The sequence below is a fragment of the Hemiscyllium ocellatum genome, chromosome 14 (assembly GCF_020745735.1).
Source record: "Hemiscyllium ocellatum isolate sHemOce1 chromosome 14, sHemOce1.pat.X.cur, whole genome shotgun sequence".
Lineage (NCBI taxonomy): Eukaryota > Metazoa > Chordata > Chondrichthyes > Orectolobiformes > Hemiscylliidae > Hemiscyllium > Hemiscyllium ocellatum.
In genome coordinates, this window is record NC_083414.1 from 67,856,006 (window position 1) to 67,883,548 (window position 27,543).

Here is a 27,543-nt window from a genome sequence, read left to right on the forward strand (position 1 = left end):
GTTCCCTATAATGTTCCCAGGTTAATGCTGCGGAAGCTTATGGGATGGTTTGGTTCCTTTGTCTGGCATCGTGGGTGGCCCCTCATCAAACTTACTAAATTGTTGTTGCCTCAAGGAGGGGGAGGAGTTGATTTCCCAGATATCAGAAGGTATCAATTGAGTTCCCTGCTGTCCTTTGTCTGCGATTGGGTAGGTAACGATCCAAACTCAATATGGCTGGATATCGAGGCCTCCCAGGCAAAGTGCCCTCTTATTAACCTGTTGTTCATAGATAAGATGAGGACAGTTATGGACCACTGCCGGAACCCTATTGTCATTGGTACAGTCAAGGCATGGAGGGCGATGCATCAGAGTGAGGGTTGTTTATCCAAGACTTCACCACTTACACCTACAGTTGACATGCCAGGGTTCTGACCAGGGATGATGGACTCAGGGTCCAAACTATGGGCAGCAAGAGGAGTTTCTAGTTTGGGAGACTTTTTTTGAGGGGGAGGTTATGATGTCTTTTGAACAACTGAGCCGCAAATACGGGTTGCCCAGCAGAGACCTTTTCCGTTTTTTTTCAGATTAGGGATTTCATCCAGAAGAAGACTATGCTTCTCACTAAGCCCTATCAGCCTGATACAGAGAGGTTGTTGCTACACTCCACAAGCACCCTTTCGGTTAGTGCCCTCTCTCGCCTGCTGGCCTTATCTTAACTAGGGCAGGGTATTAACCAGTTATGTGAGGTCTGGGAGCTAGCACTGGGAGTGGAGATCTCTTGTGAAACATGGGAGAATACTCGAAAGATCTCAATCTGTAACAGGACATGCGCTACGCAGTTAAAAGTTCTGCACAGGGCTCATCTGGCAGCAGGCCGTCTAACGAAGTTTAAAAAAGAAGCATCATCAGTGTGCCCCAAATGTAAAACAAGCTTACGTACTCTTACCCATTGCTTCTGGACATGCCACAGGCTCCATGTTTGAGCATTGTGGTGGGAGAGATAGGGAGGGTATTGAGGATTGAAGTCAAAGTAAACCTGATATCTCTCCTCTTAGGTCTATCGAATTTATCTTTACACGGGCATGGGAAGAAACTATTTAATATTCTTGAACACTGTGCACAGAAGAATATTCTGATGAATTGGGTGTCTGAGAACTCGCCGGGCTTGCTGGGATGGCAGAAATTAATTATGGAGCATATTCTCTTGGACTTTTCACAAACATGGTTTACCACACAATAGACAATTTTTCCAAGACATGGCAGCCCTACTTGAGTTATTTGGATATAGATTTATCAATTATCTTAACTAGGGCGTTTGTTTAACCAGGATGATTAGATTTGTCAAGCCCTAGGCCCTGGATGGGGTCTCCCAAGTTGATACGGGTATGTATACAATGCTCCTATTTGTTTGGGAGCCTTGCACCGAGCATAGCTGTTCTGTATTTTGTGGGTTTTTTTTGTTTTTTTTTGCTTTTCTTTCTTTTTTTTGGTGTTGCTTTGCACAGTGTTTGGGTTTGCTTTGTATTATAGAGTAGGTTAGTAGTTAGCAGATAGTAGTTGTATTGTAATTTGTGTTTTTTTCTTTTTATTATACTGATATTTGTGATTGATTGTTTTTTCAATAATTTTATATGTTTGTAAAGTTAAAAAAAATTGCTAATAAATACATTTACAAAAAAAAACTAATTCGAGTTCGAGAATTCACAAATATCCAGCACATCAAGAAAGAAGACAAAGCCGAAGTATTCACATCTAGTTTCAGCCAGAAATGCTAAGTGCATGATACATCTTGGCCTCTTCAGGTGTCAGCATCACAGATGTCAGTCTTCAGCCAATTTGATTTACTTTTGATGATATCAAGAAATAATTGAGTGAACTAGATATAACAAAAGTTGTGGACTGGCATCTACTTGACAATTTGGAAAACTGGCCGGGTATATCATGTCCACAAAAAGGACAAATCCAATCCAGACAATTACTACCTCACAATCTACTCTCAGTCATTAGCAAAGTCAGTGGTACTTAAGCAGCACTTAATCAGCAACGATCTGCTGACTGTCTCTCAGTTTGGCAACCTTAAACCAAACATTGTCAGGACAACTGACTTGGAAATGTTTGGTGACATCAAGGCAACATTTGACCAATGCTTCAAGGATCCTGTTGCAAAATTGTTGTTAATGGGAACCAAGGGAAACCTTTCTGCTGGTTTTAGCACAAAGGAAGATAGTTGTGCTTGTTGGAAGTCAACCATGTAAAAGAAGTCCTGAGGAGAGAGGGCGAGAGATATAGGCAGGGAGACAAGAGTTGGCAGAGGTTGGGAAGATTGTGAGGGAAGATTACTGCAGATGTTCCTCAGGGCAATATTCTTGGCCTAACCATTTTCAGCTGCTTCATCAATGACAGAACCTCCATCATAAAATCAGAAGTGGGAATGCAGTACTATTAGTAGCTCTTCAGCTACTGATGCAGTTGAGTCCACATGCAGCAAGACACGGATGACATTCAAGCCTGGGCTGAGAAATTCTTTGTGACATGATTACCCAAGTATCAGGTAATTACCATTTCCAACAAATAAGAACCTTTTCCCTTGACATTTAATGGCATGACCATCGTTGTATCACCCCACTATCATCATCTGGTTACCGCTGACCAAAACCTGACATGAACCAGCCACATAAATAAGGTGGTTATAAGAACAGGTCAAAGGGGTGGGAATGCTGTATTGAATAACTCCTCTCCTAACTTACCAAAATTCAAAGCATGAGTCAGGAATGTAATGAAATCCCCTTCACCTGCCTGCATGAGTGCAGCTCTAACAACACTCCAGAAGCTCAACATCATCCAGCTATACACTTGACTGACATCTGAACTAACACCTTTAACATTCACTGTTTCTATCACTGTCACAGGGTGGCAGCAGTATGTACCATCTACAAGGTACATTGCAGCAGGTGCATGGGAATGACAACATAATGCTTTGGTTCAAGAATGCCGTTTACTAATACAAGGGCAGTTGGGATGGGCAGTAAGATGCCTCATATGAACAACCTTGGTGAGTAAATAGCAAACAAACTTCATTAAAATAAACTTACTGTACGTGTAAAGACATATTTATACAAACCATCGAACGCATGGGGCTGGTACTCACGTGACAAAGGCTGGACCTCATCATCTGGAATTGATCTATTAGTTTCTTATGCAGAGGTCTCATTTCTGGGTGCACTAATTTCTCATGGATTGCTAAACCCACTCCAAGAATGTGAACCTGGAGACAAGAATGATTCAGGTTACAGTACTGTGGGTCACTGTGGAGCCTATCTGAGAAAACCATATGCACTTAAATCTGCACTATGAACCCGATCACTGTCCTAACTCTATTTTCATTCTCTTTGTCAGTCTGTCATTCTATAACGTGAACAGTCTTTCTGGATTACTAAACATTTCATTGCTTTAGGGTTTGAGGTGCTGGGTTTGAGTTGGACAATGGAGCGGACTCCATTAGACTGCGAAACATAGAACAAAATATATTCCCCTGCAGCATCCTTCCTGTCTGAAAAATGCATGCTCACCTGAATGGCAAATCATCAAATAGAAATGTCAGACAACTGTGTAAGGAATTATAGCTGAATCCAGTCTTTTGTCATTCTGTGAACCAATTAGTGCTTTTTCATATCCTTGATTTTTTGCATAGCAACCTCTTTATTTTAGTAGTTTCTCTGCAAGGAGTGTCTGACTCACCTCTCCCTAGGTGACCAATTTGTTTACACAAAAGAACAAGCTGCCACTTAATATCCATTCAGTGACCTAACCAACTCAATGAAGTGGTACTTTCTTGATTGGAGAGGTGATGGCCTAGTGGTATTATCGCTGGACTATTAATCCAAAGACACAGATAATGTTCTGGGGGCTCTGGTTCAAATTCTGCCTAGGCTGGACATGTTTCAATAAAAAATATCTGGAATAAAGAGTATAATAATGACCATGAATCATTTGTTGATTGTTGTAAAAACTAATCTAGCGTGGCCTACATATGACTCCAGACCGACAGTAATGTGGCTGATTCTTAACTGCCCTCTGGGCAATTAGGAAAAGGCAAAAATTGCTGACCAAGCCAGTGACACCCTTATCCTGTGAATGAATAAAAAAAATGAAAGGTCAGTTCCTGTTAAGTGCTGCTTTTCTTTTGCTCCATAAATGAGTTCATAATCTGGGATTAGCTGGGTAAAAACTGTTCATTCATACAATTAGAGTCATAGAGTCATAGAGATGTACAGCATGGAAACAGACCCTTCGGTCCAACCCGTCTATGCCAACCAGACATCCCAACCCAATCTAGTCCCACCTGCCAGCACCTGGCCCATATCCCTCCAAACCCTTCCTATTCATATACCCATCCAAATGCCTCTTAAATGTTGCAATTGTACCAGCCTCCACCATATCCTCTGGCAGCACGTACCACCCTCTGTGTGAAAAAGTTGCCCCTTAGGTCTCTTTTACATCTTTTCCCTCTCACCCTAAACCTATGCCCTCTAGTTCTGGACTCCCCGACCCCAGGGAAAAGACTTTGCCTATTTATTCTATCCATGCCCCTCATAATTTTGTAAACCTCTAAGGTCACCCCTCAGCCTCCGATGCTCCAGAGAAAACAGCCCCAGCCTGTTCAGCCTCTCCCTGTAGCTCAAATCCTCCAACCCTGGCAACATCCTTGTAAATCTTTTCTGAACCCTTTTATGTTTCACGACATCTTTCCGATAGGAAGGAGACCAGAATTGCACGCAATATTCCAACAGCGGCCTGACCAATATCCTGTAGAGCTGCAACATGACTTCCCAACTCCTATACTCAATACTCTGAACAATAAAGGAAAGCATACCAAACGCCTTCTTCACTATCCTATCTACCTGCAACTCCACTTTCAAGGAGCTATGAACCTGCACATCAAGGTCTCTTTGTTCAGCAACACTCCCTAGGACCTTACCATTAAGTGTATAAGTTCTGCTAAGATTTGCTTTCCCAAAATGCAGCACCTCACGTTTATCTGAATTAAACTCCATCTGCCACTTCACAGCCCATCTGGTCAAAGTCCTGTTGTAATCTGAGGTAATCCTCTTCGCTGTACACTACACCTCCAATTTTGGTGTCACTTGCAAACTTAGTAACTGTACCTCTTATGCTCGTATCCAAATCATTTATGTATATGACAAAAGTAGAGGGCACAGCACCGATCCTTGTGGCACTCCACTGGTCACAGGCGTCCAATCTGAAAAACAACCCTTCACCACCACCCTCTGTCTTCTACCTTTGAGCCAGTTCTGTATCCCAATGGCTAGTTCTCCCTGTATTCCATGAGATCTAACCTTGCTAATCAGTCTCCCGTGGGGAACCTTGTCGAATGCCTTACTGAAATCCATATAGATCACATCTACTGCTCTGCCCTCAATCTTCTTTGTTACTTCTTCAAAAAACTCAATCAAGTTTGTGAGACATGATTTCCCACGCACAAAGCCATGTTGACTATCCTGAATCAGTCCTTGCCTTTCCAAATACATGTACGTCCTGTCCCTCAGGATTCCCTCCAACAATTTCTACACCAGTGAGGTCAGGCTCAATGGTCTATAGTTCCCTGGTTTGTCTTTACCGCCCTTCTTAAACAGTGGCACCACGGTTGCCAACCTCCAGTCTTCCAGCACCTCACCTGTGTCTATCGATGATACAAATATCTCAGCAAGAGGCCCAGCAATCACTTCTCTAGCTTCCCATAGTGTTCTCGGGTACACCTGATCAGATCCTGGGGATTTATCCACTTTTAACCATTTCAAGACATCCAGCACTTCCTCCTCTGTAATATGGACATTTTACAAGATGTCACCATCTATTTCCCTACAGTCTATATCTTCCATATCCTTTTCCACAGTAAATACTGATACAAAATATTCATTTAGTATCTCCCCCATTTTCTGTGGCTCCACACAAAGGCCGCCTTGCTGATCTTTGAGGGGCCCTATTCTCTCCCTAGTTACCCTTTTGTCCTTAACATATTTGTAAAAACCCTTTGGATTCTCCTTAATTCTATTTGCCAAAGCTATCTCATGTCCCCGTTTTGCCCTCCTGATTTCCCTCTTAAGTATACTCCTACTTTCTTTATATTCTTTTAAGGATTCACTCGATCTATCCTGTCTATACCTGACATATGCTTTCTTCTTTTTCTTAACCAAACCCTCAATTTCTTTAGTCATCCAGCATTCCCTATACCTACCAGCCTTCCCTTTCACCCTTAATGGCCACTTTCACTTTCCTCCTCTTCTGTTTGATCCCAGATTCTTCAGGAAGAAATACAGAATATTATCTGTAATGTTTGACAATCAGCCATCTGTAAATCTCAAAGTATTCTTCAAAATTGTTTTCTGTAGGATCCTGCTTCCGCAACAGAGCCACAGATAAGTTTCACTGTGGTCTCAGAATAACCTCTCAGATTCAGGTCCAGAGAGAATGGAGAACAGGAAAGAATGCAGTACCTGCTCCTGCATCAGCTCCTTCAACTGATTGATCTTCTCACTATCCTCTGGGTGGCTCACTATATACTCCTTTTGGAAGAATGCCTGTCAAAGGGAACAAAAATTGACATTTGGAATAAAGAGAAAGTTGGACAGGGTTTCTGCTTTGGACAAAATTATGGTGCAAATTTTACTGATTTTGAGAGGTGGTTTCCTTCATCATTTCTCCCACCCAATTTTCATTCAAACACACTTACATGGTGCTGAGCAAAGTACCTGCCAACCAGCAAGGCGGTTGGTATAGCTTGTTTAATAAAGCTGGGTTTACCATAAAAAATAAGCATTTTAATCGGAATGTGAATCCATCACTATGAATAAGATGATTTTAAATGAATGAATACAACTTTATCAAGCCATTCACTATTTATAATGGTAGAGTAAATTTGTTTACTAAATTTAAAGCTTAGAAAACGCACATAAAAGTGACCTTTGCTCAAAAGGACCAGCTTAACCTTTAGAACCTGAATGAAAGACCCCAAACAGGCACAATTAGCAGATTCATGGTTGGGGTGGGGCTATTGTTAATTTTGGGACCTGCTTCTAGTGGGTCTTTCCTAAACTAACTGAATGTAGTTTATGCTTAAAATTCTGAAATTGTTTACTTTGGTTCGCTCTGGACAAATTGTGCAAAGAGAAAAAAGCACAATCAGTGTAAGTGTTAGGCCAGTATATTTAAACTGTGTTCTCATAAAGACACTTAGCAACAGGATCTAATCCAGTTACATTCATATTATTGGGTTATGCATGCTTGGCTTCTAAGAATTTGAACTTCAGCAGATATTTTCATGGTGGTAATATACAAATGTTCTTGGTATATTTAATTCTTTAATAAGTTTATGTGGTGTTGGGCAGTCGGTAGCAGCATGCATGTGCGTGTGTTGTTTTGGATACTGGATACAAGCAGCATATAGCACCTATGGCAAGGAAGCATTGAGTTTCCCATTCCCCTTCATCTCTCACAGATACTACTGTGCTCAGTAAGCAATAAGGATGAGCAAGGGCTATCTACTGTTCTTTTTAGGTACTTACACATTAGCTGGGCAACTGCTACTCTTTAATGTACTTGGTGAATTCTAAAAATGTTTCATTTTCAGCTCGAGACCATATGATCCAATATTGATGATGTTTGACAGCCTTAGACAGTGTGGGAACACAATCTGGTGAGCACATCAAAGTAAAAGCACCAAGGCTAGCTGAGGAATAAATACTCTAGGCTGCTGACATTTTAAGGATTGGTGGAGACCAGGCACCTGTTTAGCCTCAGACTAGGAATGACCTCTGGTGTCAGCAATTAGGGATTTCATCCACATGCACTGGTGGAACAGGAATGGCTAACAGGAATGTGGGACACAATGGTTGTTATTGGCCAGAAACTGCAGCAATACAGTGAGTCATAGGACCAGGTGAGAGGTTGTCAAATGCCGACACTAATACCTAAGAACGAAGAGTGAGTGCAGCTGATGCCTGTGGAACATGCCCTGAGATGCTATTTGAGCGAAGCAACATCGAGCTCCTTTGACGTAATCAGCAAACTGAAGTCACCTGATGGCTGCTCTAATTTCCATGTCAATATTTCCCAATGTCTAGCTTGTTTGCTGCATTTGGTACGATACAAAGATGAAGATTAAAGACTCAAGTTTTGCCATTAACAAGGTCATAGAGACTTAGAGGTATACCACACAGAAATAAGTCCTTTGGCTCAATTCATCCATGCCGACCAGGTTTCCTAAACTGAACCAGTCCCATTTGCCTCTGTTTGGCCCATATCTCTCTAAAGCTTTCCTATTCACATACCCACCACATGCCTTTTAAATATTGTAATTGTACCCGCCTCTACCACTTCTCCTCTAACATTCATTCCATATATGCACCACCCTGATGTGTGAAAACGTTTCCCCTCAGGTCCCTTTTAAATCCTTCCCCTCTCACTTTAAACCTGCATCCTTTAGTTCTGACTCTGCTAGCCTGAGGAAAAGACCTTGACAATTCACCTGATGATTTTATAAACCTCTATAGCATCACCCATTAGCCTCCTATGCTCCAGGGAAAAAAATGACCCAGCCTATCTAGCCTCCCTTTATAACTCATCTTCTAGTTTAGGTAACATCCATGTAAATCTTTTCTGTACTCTTTCCAGTTTAATGACATCCTTTCTACAGCAGGGTGAACAGAATTGTAGGCAGGATTCCAAATGTGGCCTGACTAATATCTTGTACAACCATAACATGACGTCCCAACTGATGAAGCCAAGTAGACAAACCACCTTATTTACCATCCTAATAGTGACTTCACTTTTAAGGAACTATATACTTGAACCCCTAGGTCTCTCTGTTCGTAAACATTCCTCAGGACCCTATTATTAACTGTGTTAATCTTTTCCTGGTTTGTCTCACCAAAATGCAACAGCTCGCATTTATCTGAGTTAAACTCCATCTGACATTCCTTGCACCACTGGCCCAGTTGATCAAGATTCTGTTGTACTCTAAGATAACCTTCTTCATTAGCCACTGTACTCATCGATTTTGGTGTCATCTGCAAACCTATTAACAATGCTTCCCATATTGACATCCAAATCATTTATATAAATGATGAACATTAGTGGACGCAGCACTAATCCTTTGTGGCACACTGCTGGTCATGAGTCTCCAGTGATAAACAACAATTTACCATCACTCTCTGTCTCTTAACGTCAAACCAATTTTGTATCCAAGTGGCTAGCTCTCCCTGGATCCCACATGATATAACTTTACGAACCAATGTACCAAGTGGTACCTAATTAAGGTCTTGCTAAAGCCCACATTGACAATGTTTACTGCAATGCCCTCATCTATCTTCTTGGTCACTTCTTCAATAAAGGAGAAAGTGAGGACTGCAGATGCTGAAGAGTCAAGAGTTGAAAAGTGTGATGCTGGAAAAGCACAGCAGGTCAGGCAGCATCCAAGAAGCAGGAGAGTCGATGTTTCAGGCATAAGCCCTTCATTGGGAATTCCTCATGAAGGGCTTATGCCCGAAATGTTGACTCTCCTGCTCCTCCGATGCTGCCTGACCTGCTGTGCTTTTCCAGTGCCTCACTTTTTGACCTCATCAAAAAACTCAATCAAATTTGTGTCATATGATTCCTCACACATAAAGGCATGCTGACTGTTCCTAACCAGTCCTTGCTTTTCCAAATGCATGTAGATCCTGTGTCTCAGAAACCCTTCCACCAACTTAGCCACCACTGATGTTAGGTTCACGGGTCTGCAGTACCCTGTCATTCCCTTGTAGCCTTTCTTGAATAATGGCATAACATTAGCGATCCTCCAGTCTTGCGGCACCTCACCCGTGGCTGTTGATGAGACAAATACCCCCACTAGGGGCCATGAAATTCCATCCCTAGTTTCCCACAATGACATGGGATATACTGATTAGGTTCTGGGGATTTATCTACTTTTATGCATTTTAAGATCTCCAGCACCTCAGCTCCTATACTGTGGACTCTTTTCAGATATCTCTATTTACTTCCCAGAGTTCCTTAGCTTCTATATCTTTCTCCGTGGTAAATACTGATGAAAAATATTTGCTTAGGATCTCACCCATTTCCTGTATCTTCACAGGTAGACAATCTTCTTCATCGTTAAGGGGCCCTATTCTCTCCCTAGTTACTGATTTGTCCTTAATTTATTTGTAGAATATTTTTGGATTCTCCTTTACCTTTTCTGCCAAAGCTATTCTAATATCCCTTTTTTGCCCTCATAATTTCCCTCTTATGTCTGGTCATACACCTCCCCTATACTCCTCAAGGGATTCACTTGATCAAAGTTTGTGCGAAGATTTGTAGCTCGGGTGCTTGTTGTAGTGGTCCTGTTCGCCGAGCTGGAAGTTTTTGTTGCAAACGTTTCGTCCCCTGGCTAGGAGACATCATCAGTGCTGTGGAGCCTCCTGTGAAGCGCTTCTTTGATGTTTCTTCCGGCATTTATAGTGGTCTGTCCTTGCCACTTCCGGGTGTCAGTTTCAGCTGTCCGCTGTAGTGATTGGTATATTGGGTCCAGGTCGATGTGTCTGTTTGATGGAATTTGCGGATGAATGCCATGCCTCTAGGAATTCCCTGGCTGTTCTCTGTCTGGCTTGCCCTATGATAGTAGTGTTTTCCCAGTCGAATTCATTGCAACATGAATTCGACTGGGAAAACACTACTATCATAGGGCAAGCCAGACAGAGAACAGCCAGGGAATTCCTAGAGGCATGGCATTCATCCACAAATTCCATCAACAGACACATCGACCTGGACCCAATATACTAATCACTACAGCGGACAGCTGAAACTGACACCCGGAAGCGGCAAGGACAGACCACTATAAATGCCGGAAGAAACATCAAAGAAGCGCTTCGCAGGAGGCTCCACAGCACTGATGATGTCTCCTAGCCAGGGGACGAAACGTTTGCAACAAAAACTTCCAGCTCGGCAAACAGGATCCACTTGATCCCATCTGCCTATGGCTGACATATGCCAACTTGTTCTTGACTAGAGCCTCAATATCTCTAGTTTTCCAGTGTTGTTCACGCTAACAGCTGCTGGCCCTGAACTCTTGTTATCTTGCTTTCGAAAGCTTCTCACTTGCCAGACATCACTTTAGCTGTGAACAGCCTCCCCAACCAACTTTTGACAGTTCCCGTATAATACCATCAAAATTGGCCTTGCCCAGTTTAGAACTTTAACTTGTGGACCAGACCTATTATTTTCCATAACTTTTTTAAAACTAATAGAATTAAGGTCACTGGTCCCAAACAGCTCCCCCACTAAATATTTCAGTTACTTGCCCTTTCTTATTTCCCTGGAGGAGATCGAGTTTTTGCCTCTTCTCTATTGTGCCATCTACATATCGATTGAGAAATTTTTCCTGAACATACTTAACAAATTCCTCCCCATCCAAGATTTAATACTTTAGCAGTCCCAGTCTATGTTTAGAAAGTTAAAGTCCTCTACTATTACAACCCTATTATTCTTACAGCTATCTGTGATCTCCCTCCATACTTACTCCTCAATTTCCCAGTCACAATTGGGGACTTATAGTGATCACTCCTTTCTTATTTCTCATTTACACCCATATAGCCTCACTGAATGATCCCTCAGGAATATCCTGTCTGAGTACTGCCATGATGTTTTTCCTGATCAAAAGGTGTTTAACAAGCTGTAATCCCTCTTAATTGGCAACTCACCACTGTCTAATGAGATACTTAACTCACCGCTTGGCAAAAGCATACAAGATGGAGCAAGTTGCTTCCAGCATTAAGATAGACTTCTCATCTGATTCTACCACAAATTGTAGCATTGCTTATGGCATTCAGACTCCTACAAGATTCTGCTCATCGAGATTTGAGAGAACAACCCGGAAGAGCATATAAAGCTCAAATTAAACATACATTGCTGTTTGCTACAGACAGGTCTACAGAAATTGACAAATGCCACATTCATAAATTGTGAACTTTGCACTACATTAGTATGATAAAAGCTGTAGTTTAGTTTCATTGTGGATAAAGAGTCTTTCCTGTAATAGGAAATAATACATTCAAGACAAAGGTATATTGTAACATTGGATTAAAACCACACAGGCATTTTTTAAAACTTTTGTTTCATTTTGGTACCAAGTTAGAAGTTTGGTGAAACTTCATGTACACCATGAGACAAACTGCCTGTTAGGTAATTTAAATGTTTGAAAACTGCAGATGGTACACAAACTGATGTTGAATGACAATGTCACAGTTTCTCTTCTTTTGAAATGCCAAGACACTAAGTTGATAAGAATACGTGTTTTTCATATATGTTAAATCTGATAAACTTGACCTTTATTTCCCCAGGCAACACTTAGTCATTTTAATCAACCTATTCAAAACACATGATGAAAAATTTCTAAGACAGGTGAGACTTTTCAATAATTTGTGGGACTGAAATTGTTAACTTTCTTGTAATTCTAAAGTGTTTATGATCAAGAACTGAGATTGCGCTTGTTGTGTATATTAATAATGATCTAAGAGACACCTGTGGCATGAAAGAAATCCAAAACAAATGTACAACATCAAGACAGTCTAATATAATCGCAACAAAGAAACAGTTGCCTCATTGGACAACTGTGGCCTAAGATGGACTTCAGGTGGATTTTGATAGTATCCTAGTCACCCTCGGAAAGAAAGGCATGAAAGTCATTGCAAAGAGTGATCCAGTCTTTTTATGAACAATTCGATCAGATGCTGAAGGCTACATTTGATATGTGATTGACTATTCTCGGAGTTATATAACTCCTGAAAATAAATTTGTTACTAGTAGATATATTCATTAACAGGTGTATTGCTAATGGATATGTTGCCAACTGATATTCCTATCAAATCTAGTAAAGATATTAATGGTTAATTTGGGCTGTAAGTGTTATCCCATGTCTGAACAGCCAATAATTTCCATTTCTATTTTGATTCTGCTTTACTGTATTCAACTGCAATTTCAAGCGTACTCCAAATGAACCTTACCTCCTGGTATCTGGCTATTCCTCCATTGACAGCAGCATCTATCACTCCATTAAGACACATGCTGAGAAGATTAATGTTGGCATGCAGCTGCTTGTGCTGGTATTGACTGATGAGAGTCCGCAGCTCCTGGTTTTTGTTTTCCACAACATAGATAGCATTTTCCAAGGGGCTCACTTCCAACTGCCAAAAATCAATCATGAAATATAGCATCAACTTGCATTAATATTGGCATTTTATCAAGGTAAAATATCTCAAGATGCTTTATGGAGAACTATTAAAGAAAATGAAGAAGTTAAAAAGTTTAGGGAGTGAAATCCAGAATCTGTATTCTAGCCAGCTGAAGGCACAACCACTAATGGTGGAGTGATTATAACCAGGAAAGCACAGAAGCTCAGAATTAGGTATGTGCAAATAGCTCAGAATTTTTGGCCTGAAAACGGTTACAGAAATAGAGGGGGTCACCTTGCCGGATTTGAACAATCTTGAGTCATATCCTACAGTGATGTACAGGGTCTTGGACCATATCTGGAGTGCTATGTACATTTTTGATCTACTTATTTGCAAAAGGATATAAATGCTTTAGAAGCAGTTGAGAGAAGATTCACTCAGTTCAAGAAGGACTTACTTATTGAGTAGGTTGGGCCTGGTATGAATTGCAGTTTAGAAGAAAGAGGTCTCTTATTGAAACATATAAAATCCTGAGGGGACTTAATATGGTGAACACAGGGAATATGTTGTCTCTTGTGGGACAGACCAGATATAGGACACTGAGTTTAAAGTTAAAAAAATCTCCCTTTTACAGATAAAGAATAAAATATTTTCTTTCTCAGTTGTTTTTTTAAGTGTGTGGAATTCTTCTTCTCAGTAAGCAGTGGTCTTTGGTCAGACTTTAGATAGACAAGGGAACCAAGAATAGATAAGAAGGTTATGTTGAGACCGTAATCAGATCAGTTATGATCCTATCGAATGCCAGAGCAAGCTTGAAGGACAAATTATGTACTCCTGTGCCCTAGTCCTATTTTTCCGATACTGAACAATGCCCAGCTAATGTCTCATGTCACTGAGTAGTCTCCAGGATTGGATATAGAGTCATACAGCCATGCAGCACAGAATCAGATTCTTCAGTCCAACTCATCCATGCTGACCAAGTTTCCAAAACTAAACTAATCCCATTTGCTCGAGTTTAGCCCATATCCCTCTAAATCTTTCCTATTCATGTAACTGTCCAAAGGTTCTTTAAATGTAGTAACTGTACCTGCATCTACTACTTCCTTTGGCAGATCATTTCACATACAAACCGTGTGTGTGAAAAAGTTGCCTCTCAGGTCCCTTTTAAATCTTTCTCCTCTAATGTTAAAATTATGCCCTCTAATTTTGAATTCCCTTACCCTAGACCTATGCTATTCACCTTATCTTTACCTCTCATGATTTTATGAACCTCTGCAACATCACCTCTCACCTCCTATTTGCAATGAAAAAAGTCCCAGCTTATCCAGCCTCTCTTTAGAATACAAAACCTCCAGTCCCGGTAACATTCTTGTCAACCATTTCTGCAACCTTTTCAATTTAATAATACAGGTAGCTCACCTATAATGCCATAGTTGTATATGAAAATTGCTTAATAAAAGAAATGGGGCCTTTGGGAAAAGTGTGGTTGGGGTAGACCAACAAAAAATGATCACTCACAATCGCTCAAACATCACTCAAAGGTTTAACATAAATTAGAGCACATTATAGCTGAATGTAGATGTAAATCATATTTATGAATGAAACAAAAGTACATTTAACACAATACATTTAAAAAATATTGTTAATGCACAGACAGAAGGTCATCCTGGTGTGTAATGTAGACTCCCTCATTGCTGTTAAGTGAGCTATATCACATATTCTCTCCTTAAACTCAAAACACTTTATAATATCTAGCTTCTCTTGCAATGTTAGAGCCTTTCTTTTGTGTTCATCACCCACAATTTTATCACCAGGACAATTCCTACGAACGTTCCTGTCACTATGCCCCTCTATTTTTCAAAAAAATGGGATAATCCAGGAGTAGTGTACCTTTCATAGGAAGCTGCTCAATGTATCTATCTCAGAAAGCTGCTCTCTGTACAGTACCTCTCACAGAGAGCTGCTCTGTAGGCAGCTGACATCGCCACATGTGCAGAACGGCATGCACATTGGCACATGCGCAGAACGAACTGCGCGAAATGATCACCAATGGTATCACACTATTGCAAACAGAGGTAAGCGTTCTTGAAAGTACCACTCCTTAATTCCTCAGTGACGTTAGAAGCAAATCATGCCGCCAGAATGCGCATTATCTGAGAACTACCTGCATCCTTCCTGTAGCATGGGGACCAGAACTGTATATAGGACTCAAATTGTTGCCTTACCAAAGTCCTGACAACTGCCACATGATGACCAACTCCTACATTCAATGGTCTGAGTAATGAAGGCAAGCATGCCAAATGCCTTCTTTACCACCCTGTCTACCTGTGACATAACTTTCAAAGAAATATGTACCTGAACCCTCAGGTTTCAGTTCGACAACACCTTCCAGGGCTGTACCATTTACAGTGTAGGTCCTGCCCTTGTTCACCTTACCAAATGAAATATTTTGAGTTTATCAAAATGAAACTCAATTTGCCACTCCTTGGCTCACTGGCCCAATCAATCCAATTGTAATTTTAGATAATCTTCACTGTCCACTATATCATCAATTTGGAGTCATCTGCAAAACTAACAATGCTTACTATATTCTCATCCAAATTATTTATGTAAATGACAAGCAAAAGTGGACTCAGTACTGATTCCTGCGGAACACTGCTGGTCACAGGCCTCCAGTCTGAAGAACAACCCTCTACCATCACCCTCTGTTTCCTACTGTCAAGCTAATTCTGTATTCATTTGGCAAGCTCTCCGAGTTCCATGTGATCTAACTTTACTAACTAGTCTACCATGCTGAACTTTGTCAAAGGCTTTACTAAAGAACAATTATATCTTGCAAAATGCAGAACTCTCAGTTGCAGGATTCCAAAGCAGCCTTCCTACACTTCTCAAGACCATCCTGTCTAGAGACAGCTGCTGGCCAATCTTAGTGAGGCAGCTGCTCAACACCATCACTAAGGTGGAAAACCATCCCCCAGAGTACTAGGACGATGAAGTAACCACACCACAACTGAATTAAGTGTTAAATTAAACTAAGTGTTAAAGGCTTGGTATTCATCAACCCCCTCCTCCCAATGTCAAGTATCTCAGCCAGGCAATGATTATCTTTGATGAAACGATCCTGCCATTACTACCCCTTTACCCCCAAGATGATAAGCAGTCCGTACAATTTGACATCATGTGGAAGTTACATGGCAACTGGCCCACCTGGAACTGTGTTAATCCCAGCAGCAGTTAGATAAAATCTCTAAATGGTGTGTGATTCACTACAAAGGGGACTCAATTGGTGGCCAAGTGAAAGATTGGTTATGGGCCTTCTTGCGCAAAAAGTAATTCTGGCAGAGGCCGGAAAACATCAGGATTCAGATGTGATATCACTCCACCTAACTGGATGCTCTTCCTACCCCAGGCTCGCCACCAGTGAGAGCATAAAATTCTGATCATGTTTTGTAGCGTCTGAGTCACCAAGTGAAATCCATTTTAATGTCCTTAGCCCAACTCATCCCACTGTAGTGATTGCAATTAACCAAGTGAATACATACTGAAATTTTGTGACCTTCCTTCAAAGACATATGATGTCTTTGAAGACATCACAGATGAATTGCTCATGACCTCAATTGGTATGTGTAAGATGCACATTTCTAGCAGAGGCACAGACAATTGATTGGAACCCTGATGAAAGCGTTCCTTCACATATCCCAGAGATGCTGTGGCCAACTAAAGTGCCTCAACTTGACCCAGACTTTGATAAGCTAACTTTACTAGATTTTGATATCAATACACTCTGGGTAGCATGTTCACAATGAATAGTACATCACAAGGATGCAGGTTCAGACTTTCCCGAACAAGTCTCAGGAAAGGAAAGACAGAGATTTGCTTCCAGTTCCTCGGGCTGGTGAGGCCAGAAACAAGGAGATAATGGACTTGAACATGTGGCTGGGGAACTGGTGCAGGAAGCAAGGATTTAAATTCTTGGATCACTGGGGTATGTTTATGGTAAGCATAAATTATACAAGAGAGACGGTTTGTACCTTAGTAGGTTAGGGACCAGCATTCTGGCAGGCAGGTTTGCTACTGCAACACAGCTACATATAAACTAGGTAGCGGGGGGGGGGGGGGGGGGGGTGGATATTTAGGAAGGAAATTGAAGGGAAAGTTAGAACAAGGGAAGTCAAGAAAGATAACTGTGTCAATGAAGCAGAAAACTCAAAAAGGGATCATGCTGTAAGGTTGAGTGAAACAGGAGTTGTGGGAAGGGTGAGGGCAGTAACAAATTAAAAATACTATACATGAATGCACAAAGCATTAGAAATAAGATGGATGAGCTTGAGGCTCTTTTGGAAATTGGCAAATACGATATTGTGTGGATAACTGAGACGTGGCTTCAAATGGACAGGGCCTGGGAAATTAATATTCAAAGCTACACGTGCTATTGTAAGGATAGACTGACAGGCAGAGGGGGTGGGGTGGCCATATTGGTAAGGGATGATATTCAGTCCCTGGTGCGGGGGGACCTAAAATCAGGGGATGTAGAGTCAGTTGGATAGAGCTGAGAAGTTCTAAGGGTAAAAAGACCCTCTTGGGAGTTATCTACAGGCCTCCAAACAGTAGTCTGGATGTAGGATGTAAGTTGAATCAGGAGCTGAAATTGGCCTGTCGCAAAGATGTTACTACAGTTGTTATGGGGGATTTCAACATGCAGGTAGACTGGGAGAATCAGGATGGTATTGGACCTCAAGAGAGAGACTTTTTGGAGTGCCTCAGAGATGGATTTTTAGAATAGCTGGTGCTGGAGCCTACCAGGGAGAAGGCAATTCTGGATCTGGTATTGTGCAACGAACCAGAATTGGTCAGGGACCTTGAAGTGAAGGAGCCATTGGGAAGTAGTGACCATAATATAGTAAGCTTCAATCTGCAATTTGAGAAGGAGAGGGTACAATTGGAAGTGACAATATTTCTGTTGTAATAAAGGGAACTATGGAGCTATGAGGGAGGAGCTGGCCAAAGTTCCAATACCTTAGCAGCGATGACAGTACAGGAGCAATGGCAGATATTTCTGTGTATAATGCAGAAGATGCAGGATCAGTTCATTCCAAAAAGGAAGAAAGAGCCTAGGAGGAGGCATGGGTGGCTGTGGCTGATGAGGGAAGTTAAGAAACATATAAAGTTAAAAGAGAAAAAGTATAACATAGCAAAGATAAGTGGGAAAACGGAGGACTGGGAAGCTTTTAAAGAACAACAGAGGACTACTAAGAAGGAAATACGCAGAGAAAAAATGAGGTACAAAGGTAAACTGGCCAAAAATATAAAGGAGGATAGTAAAAGCTTTTTTAGGTATGTGAAAGGCAAAAAAATGGTTAAGACTAAAATTGGGCCCTTGAAGACAGAAACAGGGGAATATATTATGGGGAAGACACAAGCAATCTCCCTGAGGTAACAGTGGCTGAAGGACCTGAACTTAAGGGAATTTAATTTGCCAGGAATTGGTGTTGGAGAGACTGTTAGGTCTGAAGGTTGATAAGTCCCTGGGGCCTGAGGGTCTACATCCCAGGGTACTGAAGGAGGTGGCTCGAGAAATCATGGATGCGTGGTGATTATTTTCCAGAGTTTGATAGATTCAGGATCAGTTCCTGCGGATTGGAGGGTGGCTAATGTTGTACCACTTTTTTAAGAAAGGTAGGAGAGAGAAAGCATGAAATCATTGACCATTTAGTCTGACCTCAATGTGGGAAAGATGCTACTATAAAGGATGAAATTACGACACATCTGGATAGTAGTAACAGAATAGGTCAGAGTCAGCATGGATTTATGAAGGGGAAATCATGCTTGACAAACCTTCTTGAATTTTCTGAGGATGTAACTCTGAAGATGGACGAGGGAGATCCAGTAGATATAGTGTACCTGGACCTTCAGAAAGCTTTTGACAAAGTCCCACATAGGAGGTTAGTGAGCAAAATTAGGGCGTATGGTACAGGGGGCAAAGTATTAACTTGGATTGAAAGTTGGTTGGCTGACAGGAAACAAAGAGTAGTGATAAACAGCTCTATTTCAGAATGGCAGGCAGTGACCAGTGGGGTACCGCAGGGATCAGTGCTGGGACCGCAGCTTTTTACAATATATATTAATGACATAGAAGATGGTATTAGTAATAACATTAGCAAATTTGCTGATGATACTAAGCTGGGTGGGAGGGTGAAATGTGAGGAGGATGTTAGGAGATTACAGGGTGACCTGGACAGGTTAGGTGAGTGGCCAGATGCATGGCAGATGCAGTTTAATGTGGATAAATGTATGGTTATCCACTTTGGTAGCAAGAACAGGAAGGCAGATTACTACCTAAATGGAATCAGTTTAGGTAAAGGGGCAGTACAAAGAGATCTGGGTGTTCTTGTACACCAGTCAATGAAGATAAGCATGCAGGTACAGCAGGTAGTGAAGAAGGCTAATAGCATGCTGGCCTTCATAACAAGAGGGATTGAGTATAGAAGCAAAGAGGTTCTTTTGCAGCTGTACAGGGCCCTGGTGAGACCACACCTGGAGTATTGTCAGAGTCAGAGTCAGAGTCAGAGTCAGATGTACAGCATAGAAACAGACCCTTCGGTCCAACCCATCCATGCCGACCAGATATCCCAAACCAATCTAGTCCCACCTGCCAGCCTCCACCAACCTCTGGCAGCTCATTCCATACTCGTACAACTCTCTGTGTGAAAAAGTTGCCCCGTAGGTCTCTTATATCTTTCCCCTCTCACCCTAAACCTATGCCCTCTGGGTCTGGACTCCCCGACACCAGGGAAAAGGCTTTGCCTACTTACCCTATCCATGCCCCTCAATTTTGTAAGCCTCTATAAAGGTCACCCCTCAGCCTCCGACGCTCCAGGGAAACGGCCCCAGCCTGTTCAGCCTCTCCCTATAGTTCAAAATCCTCCAACCCTGGCAACATCCTCGTAAATCTTTTCTGAACCCTTTCAAGTTTCACAACATCTTTCCGATTTGTGTGCAGTTCTGGTCTCCAAATTTGAGGAAAGACATTCTAGCTATTGAGGGAGTGCAGCGTAGGTTCATGAGGTCAATTCTTGGAATGGCGGGACTACCTTATGCTGAAAGACTGGAGCGACTGGGCTAGTATAGCCTTGAGTTTAGAAGACTGAGCAGGGATCTGATTGAGTCATATAAGATTATTAAAGGATTGGACACTCTGGAGGCAGGAAACATGTTTCCGCTGATGGGTGATTGCCGAACTAGAGGACACAGCTTAAAAATACGGGGTAGACCATTTAGGACAGAGAGAAGGAGAAACTTCTTCACCCAGGCAGTGGTGGCTGTGTGGAATGCTCTGCCCCAGAGGGCAGTGGAGGCCCGGTCTCTGGATTCATTTAAGAAAGAGTTGGATAGAGCTCTCAAATATAATGGAATCAAAGGTTATGGAGGTAAGGCAGGAACAGGATATTGATTAAGGATGATCAGCCATGATCATATTGAATGGTGGTGCAGGCTTGAAGGGCAGAATGGCCTACTCCTGCACCTATTGTCTATTGTGATCATACACTTTACTAGGTTCTCTGTTTTAAACGGCCACTTGAACACCTCTGTTGGCTTCTGGGCAGGAAGGCTGTCCTCAAATTTTTTTCACACCAGATAAATAAGGAATTGGGAAGTCAACAGTGTTTTCACACTCGAACTTTCCACCCATTTTCACAGACACTCTGCTTCCCAACTTGTCACCTTGGGAAGCATTAAATTCTACCCAATGTCACCTGTGCTAATTTGAGGGTGATTCATTTTAACCAAATCAACTCAGTGGCAAACAAATAGAGCCTAGCTGGTCAAAATCAATGGAAATTGAGTAGATCAAAACTTGATCCCGTAAGATCCTATCAAGTCAGTAAGATTTAACTTATTCCCTCAATCTTTCCTATGACTTCAAATTGCAAATTCTTCAACTTATCCTCATAGAATCCTTCAGTATTCCCTGTAAGCTTTTGCTTTTACAATCCCACCTTGACATCCTCATGGCTTCTTGTGAAATTACCTAATCTTAGCCTTCGATTCTTCTTCGTATCATCAGGATCTGGTGCAATGGGCCTTTAAAGCATTTTCTGCCAGGGCTGGGTTTGAAAGACCCAAAAATGGAAATTACAAATTCAAATGGAGAGGATATCTGTGGTTCAAAAGCCTCATGAAGATGGACTGCTCTTGTAACTTATTCCTGCCTCTCTGGAATAACAACACAGAAGCAAAAAGTAGGAACTTACCACCTCTCTCTTCTCCACTTCAAACCATCGGGAGATTCCAGGCAAACTGTGTGTAAGAGTCAGGGTAGTGCGTTCAATCCAAAGACTCTACAGTAGGATAGATGATGATAAAATACTCATTACCGAGATAAACTTTTACCCAAAACCTAATTCTTTGTGTCCTAGCATGTTGCGTCACCTCAGTATGTGGCAGGCCCAGTAACTTTCTCATCTATACACACAGATTACAGAATGTCTCATATACACTTACAGTACTTGATACTTTCAACAACTTCGAGGGACAATGTTAATCTAACTTATTGATGGGAGCAAATAATTCTGAAACCTATTCCACTATAAGTTGTAGGAGCAGAATTAGGCTATTCGGTTCAGAGACTCAGCTCTGCCATTCAATGAGATGATGGCTGATCGAAAATCTTCAACTTCACTTTCCTCTATTATCCCCATAGCCCTTGATTCCCTTATTGACCAGAAATCTATCTACCTCATCACTGAGTATGCTTATCAACTGAACCTCTACAGTTCTCTGCAGTAAAGAATTCTACAGATTCACTAACCTCTGAAAGAAAAAAAACTTTTTCATGTCTGTCTTAAATGGACACCTTACTCTGAAATTAAGCTTTCTGATCTTACACTCTTCACAAGAGGAAATAACCTATCCTGTCAAACTCTCTCAGAATCTTATATGTTTCAACAAGATTGTCTCTCATTCTTCAAAACTGTTCCTCAATAGATAGTCCCTCTATACCTGGCATCAGTCTAATGAACCTTCTCTGGACTGCCTCTCATGCCAGCATTCCTTTCATTAAATCAGAAGAAATAGGAACAGGTGGAGGCTATTTAGTCCCTTAAGCCTGATCTGCCATTTACTATAATCATGGCTAATTCAACATTCCTCACATTCACTTTCCTGCCTTTTCCTTGTAACCATTGATTCCCCTTCTGATCAAGAATCTATCCCACTCTTTAATATACACAAAGACTCTGTCCACATAGCTCTCTATGGTAAGGAGTTCCAAAGACTCTCAAACCTCTGGGAGAAGAATTTCCTCCTCAATCTTGAACTGATGCCTTTTTATTCTGAGATTATATCTTCTGTTCCCAGATTCTCCCATGAGGGGAAACATCTTCTCAATATTTACTCTATCAAGCCTCTTAAGAATCCTACATGTTTCAATAAGATCACTACTCATTCTTCTAAACTCCGGTGAATAGGGTCCCTAATTTGTTTAGTCTCTGCATTTAAGACAATCCTGCCATACTAAGGATCATCCTAAGAACCTTGTCTGAATTTCCTCCAATGAAATGGGGTCACAGAGTCATACAGCATGGAAACAGACCATTCAGTCCAACTCGTCCATGCTGACCAAGGTTCCCAAATTAAACTAGTCCCACTTTTCTGCGGTTGGCCCGCATCCCTCTAAACCTTTCCTATTAATGTGCCTGTCTTTTAATGTTATAACTTTATTTGCGTCTACTACTTCCTCTGGCAGTTTATTTCACGTATGAACCACAGTCTGTGTTAAAAATTTGCTCCTCAGGTCCCTTTTAAATCTCTCCTCTCACCTTAAAAATATGCCCCCTAGTTTTGAACTCCCCCACCCTAGAGAAAAGACCCTGTCATTCACTTTATCTATGCTCGTCATGATCTAATAAATCTCTATAACATCACCTCTCAAAATCCTAAAATTAAAATTTACCTTCTTCGGATTTAATTGGTTCCTTTCAAATCTTTTGAGCTCAAAAACACTTGATTAGTGAAGGACCAGATAATGTTTCCCCTTAATGCCACATATTAGTCATTTCTACCCACAGCAGATCTCAAACAGGATTAAGATTATACTTCAGCATTAGATCCAAAGACCAAAAACATGAAAGATGAACAGACATTCATTGTATTTATGTTAATCTTCACTATTTTGCAAGAAAATTCAAAGTGAAGATTTCTGAGGATTCTTATACTTACCACTTCTATTTCCTTTTTGGCTCTGAATTTGTTTAAAAACAGTTTATCTCCAACAATTTCCAGTTCTGAGGAAAGGTCATCCACCTGGAACAGTGTATAGAATTTTGTGTCCTCCCTGTGGTGAGACTCTTGGCGAGCATTTAATCAGAGGGGATGTGGGAGCTACACTATCTTCCCATCTCCTCCTGATTAAGTCTGTGGTCCTGACTGCTCACCGGAGATCCAGCCCATTAAAGGACCTCTTTCTGCAGTTGCTAGGTATTAATGCCCAGTTGTAGGTATTAATGCAGCAGGTGGCAGTGGACTCACCATGCATCAAGCACAACCATCAAATCTCTATGTGCTTACTTGCCCAGTGGTAGCCCCTTGTTCAAAGGCATCTGACTGAAGGAACTGATGATCGAATGGGGTGGGCCACTGATAGCCCCTTGCCCAGCTCTCATCCCATTATCTTGTCGAGAATCTAGTGATGACGTGAGACCTTTGGTAGGTCTCAAACTGTTGGTAGCCAAACTATCTCTCTGGTGATGCTGTCTTTCAAGAGAGGTATTGCTATCTGATTGGCCAATAACTCAGTCAGCGTGATTTCCACATTTAGTGTCCTCAATTCCATGGAAGGCCCATTATTGGCTTGTAAAGTGCCCAAATGGAATAGGATACAGAAGGTGTTCCCCAAAACAGCTCTTGATCTCCCAGCACCTCCATGGGATTTCACTCACAACTCTATTACTCCCTCCTCCAGAAGGAAAAACCGGTAGGATATGAAAATGAGATGTACTAGTCTAGTTCGTCTTGTACACTTCAAAGTTGAGCTCCCAGGAGGTCCAGTATGTTCATTTCCAAGTTTTACTTACTTATACTTTCTTTTCCCTTTGTGCAAATCTTCAGGGATTGAACACATTTTCTACTTTTGTTTCATATTTTCCAATTTTGCAGTTTCGCCAACACCTACTAAGACTTACAGTAGCATATTTCATTGTTGGCTACATCCATAGTATGGACTTCAGCAATACACATCCTTACTGCTTCCTGTAAAGCACTATATTGTAAACTACAAATATCAGTTTCCTGTAGCAGACAGTAATCCAGTTATGTTGTTTTTCCTTCCACTCCTCATGAAGAGTGGGAGAGGGTGCACACTCACCTTGAACTCATTTTCCTTGTCCTTTGAACCTTTATGAAAAGGTCGGTCATATCGAAAGCGGCTGATATTGTTTACGCGATAGAAGCTCTTGATCCGGTCTGGAACTCTCTCCATCTGAAGAACTTCCACATTCTCTGGAATTGGGCTAACGGCATAAATTTGCAAATCTAACCAAGAGGTCAAAGATTATAACACAGCAAAATCTACTCTTCTTCATCAGCTTTCATGGACAAGGTCTACACTGGTAATTACAATCATCACTGTATCCTCTAGTTAATAGACAGGCAGCATTAGTTTTTTTTAAAAATTTGTTGATGGGGTGTGGGTATCACTGATTAGGCCAGAATTTATTATCTGTCCCTCATTAAGAGTCAACAACATTGCTATGGAGTAACATGGAGGCCAGACCAGGTAAAAATGGAAGAGATCCAGATGCGTTTTTATGATAATCGACAATGGTTACCATTAGATCAGCTTTTTATTCCAGACTTTTATTAAATTCAAATTTGTGGGATTCGAACCAATGTCCTCAGACTATCAGCCTGCGTATCTGGGTTACAACTCAGGTACCTTACTACAATGCCGTCACCATCCCTAAATTCATTCAGATATTCATTCGGTTACAAAGAAACAACATATTGTAGATGCTAGAAATCTGAAATAAAAATGAAAAATGCTAGAAATATTCAGCAGATCTGGCAGATTGTTCTGATGAAAAGTTTCTCTATCCACAAATGCCACTTGACTTGCTGAATATTTCCTGCATTTTCCATTTTTATTGCTTACATAGAACATCAAATAGTACAGCACAGTACTTGCCCTTTTCTCCTTGATGTTGTGCCAACCTTTTATCCTACCCTAGGATCAAACTAACCTACACACCCTACATTTTATGATCATCCATGTGCCTAACCAAGAGTCGCTTAAATGTCCTTAATGTATCTGGCTCTATTACCACTGCTGGCAGTGCATTTCACTCACCCACTACTCTCTGTGTAAAGAAACTACCTCTGGTATCTCCCCTAAACCTTCCTCCAATCACCTTAAAATTTTGCCCCGTCGTGATAGCCATTTTTGCCTATTCACTCAATGTGTGGTTCTGTTCGCCGAGCTGGGAATTTGTGTTGCAGATGTTTCGTCCCCTGTCTAGGTGACATCCTCAGTGCTTGGGAGCCTCCTGTGAAGCGCTTCTATGATCTTTCCTCCGGCATCGCAGAAGCGTTTCGCAAGTTCCAGCTCGGCGAACAGAACCACAACAACGAGCTACAAATCTTCTCACAAATTTTATTCACTCTATGCCTCTCATCATCTTGTACACCTCTACCAAGTTACCTTTAATCCTTCTTCGCTCCAATGAGAAAAGTACTAGCTCCCTCAACCTTTGTTCATAAGACATGCCTCCAGTCCAGGCAGCATCCTGGTAAACCTCCTCTGCATCCTCTCTAAATCTTCCACATCCTTCCTATAATGAAATGACCAGAATTGAACAAAATATTTTAAATGTGGTCTAACCAGGGCTTTATAGAATGTAGCATAACCTCGTGGCTCTTAAACTCAATCCCCCTGCTAATGAAAGCCAACACACATACGCTTTCTTAACAACCCTATCAACTTGGCGGCAACTTTGAGGGATCGATGGACGTTTCTCCACACTTGTATTCTGCAGTCAAAGTTAACCTTCCAAAATGAGTGACTTTTCCACATTAAACTCCTTCTGCCACTTCTCAGCCCAGTTCTGCAGCCTGTCAGTGTCCCGTTGCAACCTACAACAGGGCTCCACACTAACACAACTTCACCAAACTTTGTGTCATCGGCAAACCTATTAAGCCCCTTTCCACTTCCTCATCCGAGGAATTTATAAAAATCACAAAGAGCAAAGGTTCCATAATAGATCCATGTCACTGGTCACCAGGCTCCAGGTTGAATATTTTCCATCAACTACTACCCTCTGTCTTCTACAGGCTAGCCAATTCTGTATCCAGACACACAAGTTTCCCTGTATCCCATGCGTCCTTACTTTCTGAATGAGCCTACTGTGGGGAACCTTATCAAACACCTTGCTAAAATCCACATCCACTGTTCTACCTTCATCAATGTGTTTTGTCATATCCTCAAAGAATTCAATACGTCTTCCGAGGCATGACCTGTCCTTCTCAAAGCCATGCTGACTATCTCTAATCAAGCTATGCTTTTCCAAATAATCATAAATCTTATCTCTCAGAATCCTCTCCAATAATTTGCCCACTACTGACATAAGACTGATTGGTGTGTAATTCCCAGGGTTATACCTATTACCTTTCTTGAACATGGGAATAACAAGGGAATAATCATCTGGTGTACTCTAGTGGTCAGTGAGGATGTAAAGATCATCGCCAAAGGTGCAACAATCTCTTCTCACTTCCTGTAGTAACTCTGGCCCAGGGGACTTATCTATCCTTATGTGTTTTTCAAAATTTCCAGCACATCCTCCTTCTTAACAACAACCCGTTTGAGCATATCAGCCTGTTTCATACTGTCCTCACAAACAAGAAGGTCCCTCTCACTAGTGAAGACTGAAGCAAAGTATTCATTAAGGACCTCCTCTACCTCCTCCAACTTCAGGCACAGGTTCCCTCCACTATCCCTGATCAGCCCTACCCTCACTCTGGCCATCCTCTTGATCCTCACATAAATGTTGGTCACCTTAGAGTTTTCCCTAATCCTACCTGCTAAGACTTTCTCATGCCCCCTTCCAGCTCTTCCTAAGTCCATTCTTCAGTTTCTTCCTGGTTACCTTGTAACCCTCTATTGCCCTGTCTGATCCTTGCTTCTTCAAGCATAAATTAGCTTCTTTCTTCCTCTTGATTAAATGTTCCATATCTGTTTGTCATCCAAAATTCTTCATCTTACCATTCCTCCCTTGCATCCATAGGACAAACCTATCTAGCACTTGCAGCAAGTCTTCCCTAAACAACCTCCACATTTCTGTTGTGCATT

At 41.5% G+C, this 27,543-nt stretch overlaps 1 protein-coding gene across 1 annotated transcript in view; it reads right to left on the reverse strand.

Moving 5' to 3' along the window:
• Window positions 1-27,543, reverse strand: part of dock3 (dedicator of cytokinesis 3) — a 721,249-nt gene that overhangs the window by 48,971 nt on the left and 644,735 nt on the right. The window contains exons 42-46 of the mRNA XM_060835046.1: window positions 24,568-24,734; window positions 21,458-21,544; window positions 13,038-13,217; window positions 6,498-6,581; window positions 3,131-3,247 (exon numbers count right to left, since the gene is read on the reverse strand). Of these exons, the coding sequence (XP_060691029.1) occupies window positions 3,131-3,247; window positions 6,498-6,581; window positions 13,038-13,217; window positions 21,458-21,544; window positions 24,568-24,734 (635 nt within the window). The remainder of the gene's footprint in view (window positions 1-3,130; window positions 3,248-6,497; window positions 6,582-13,037; window positions 13,218-21,457; window positions 21,545-24,567; window positions 24,735-27,543) is intronic.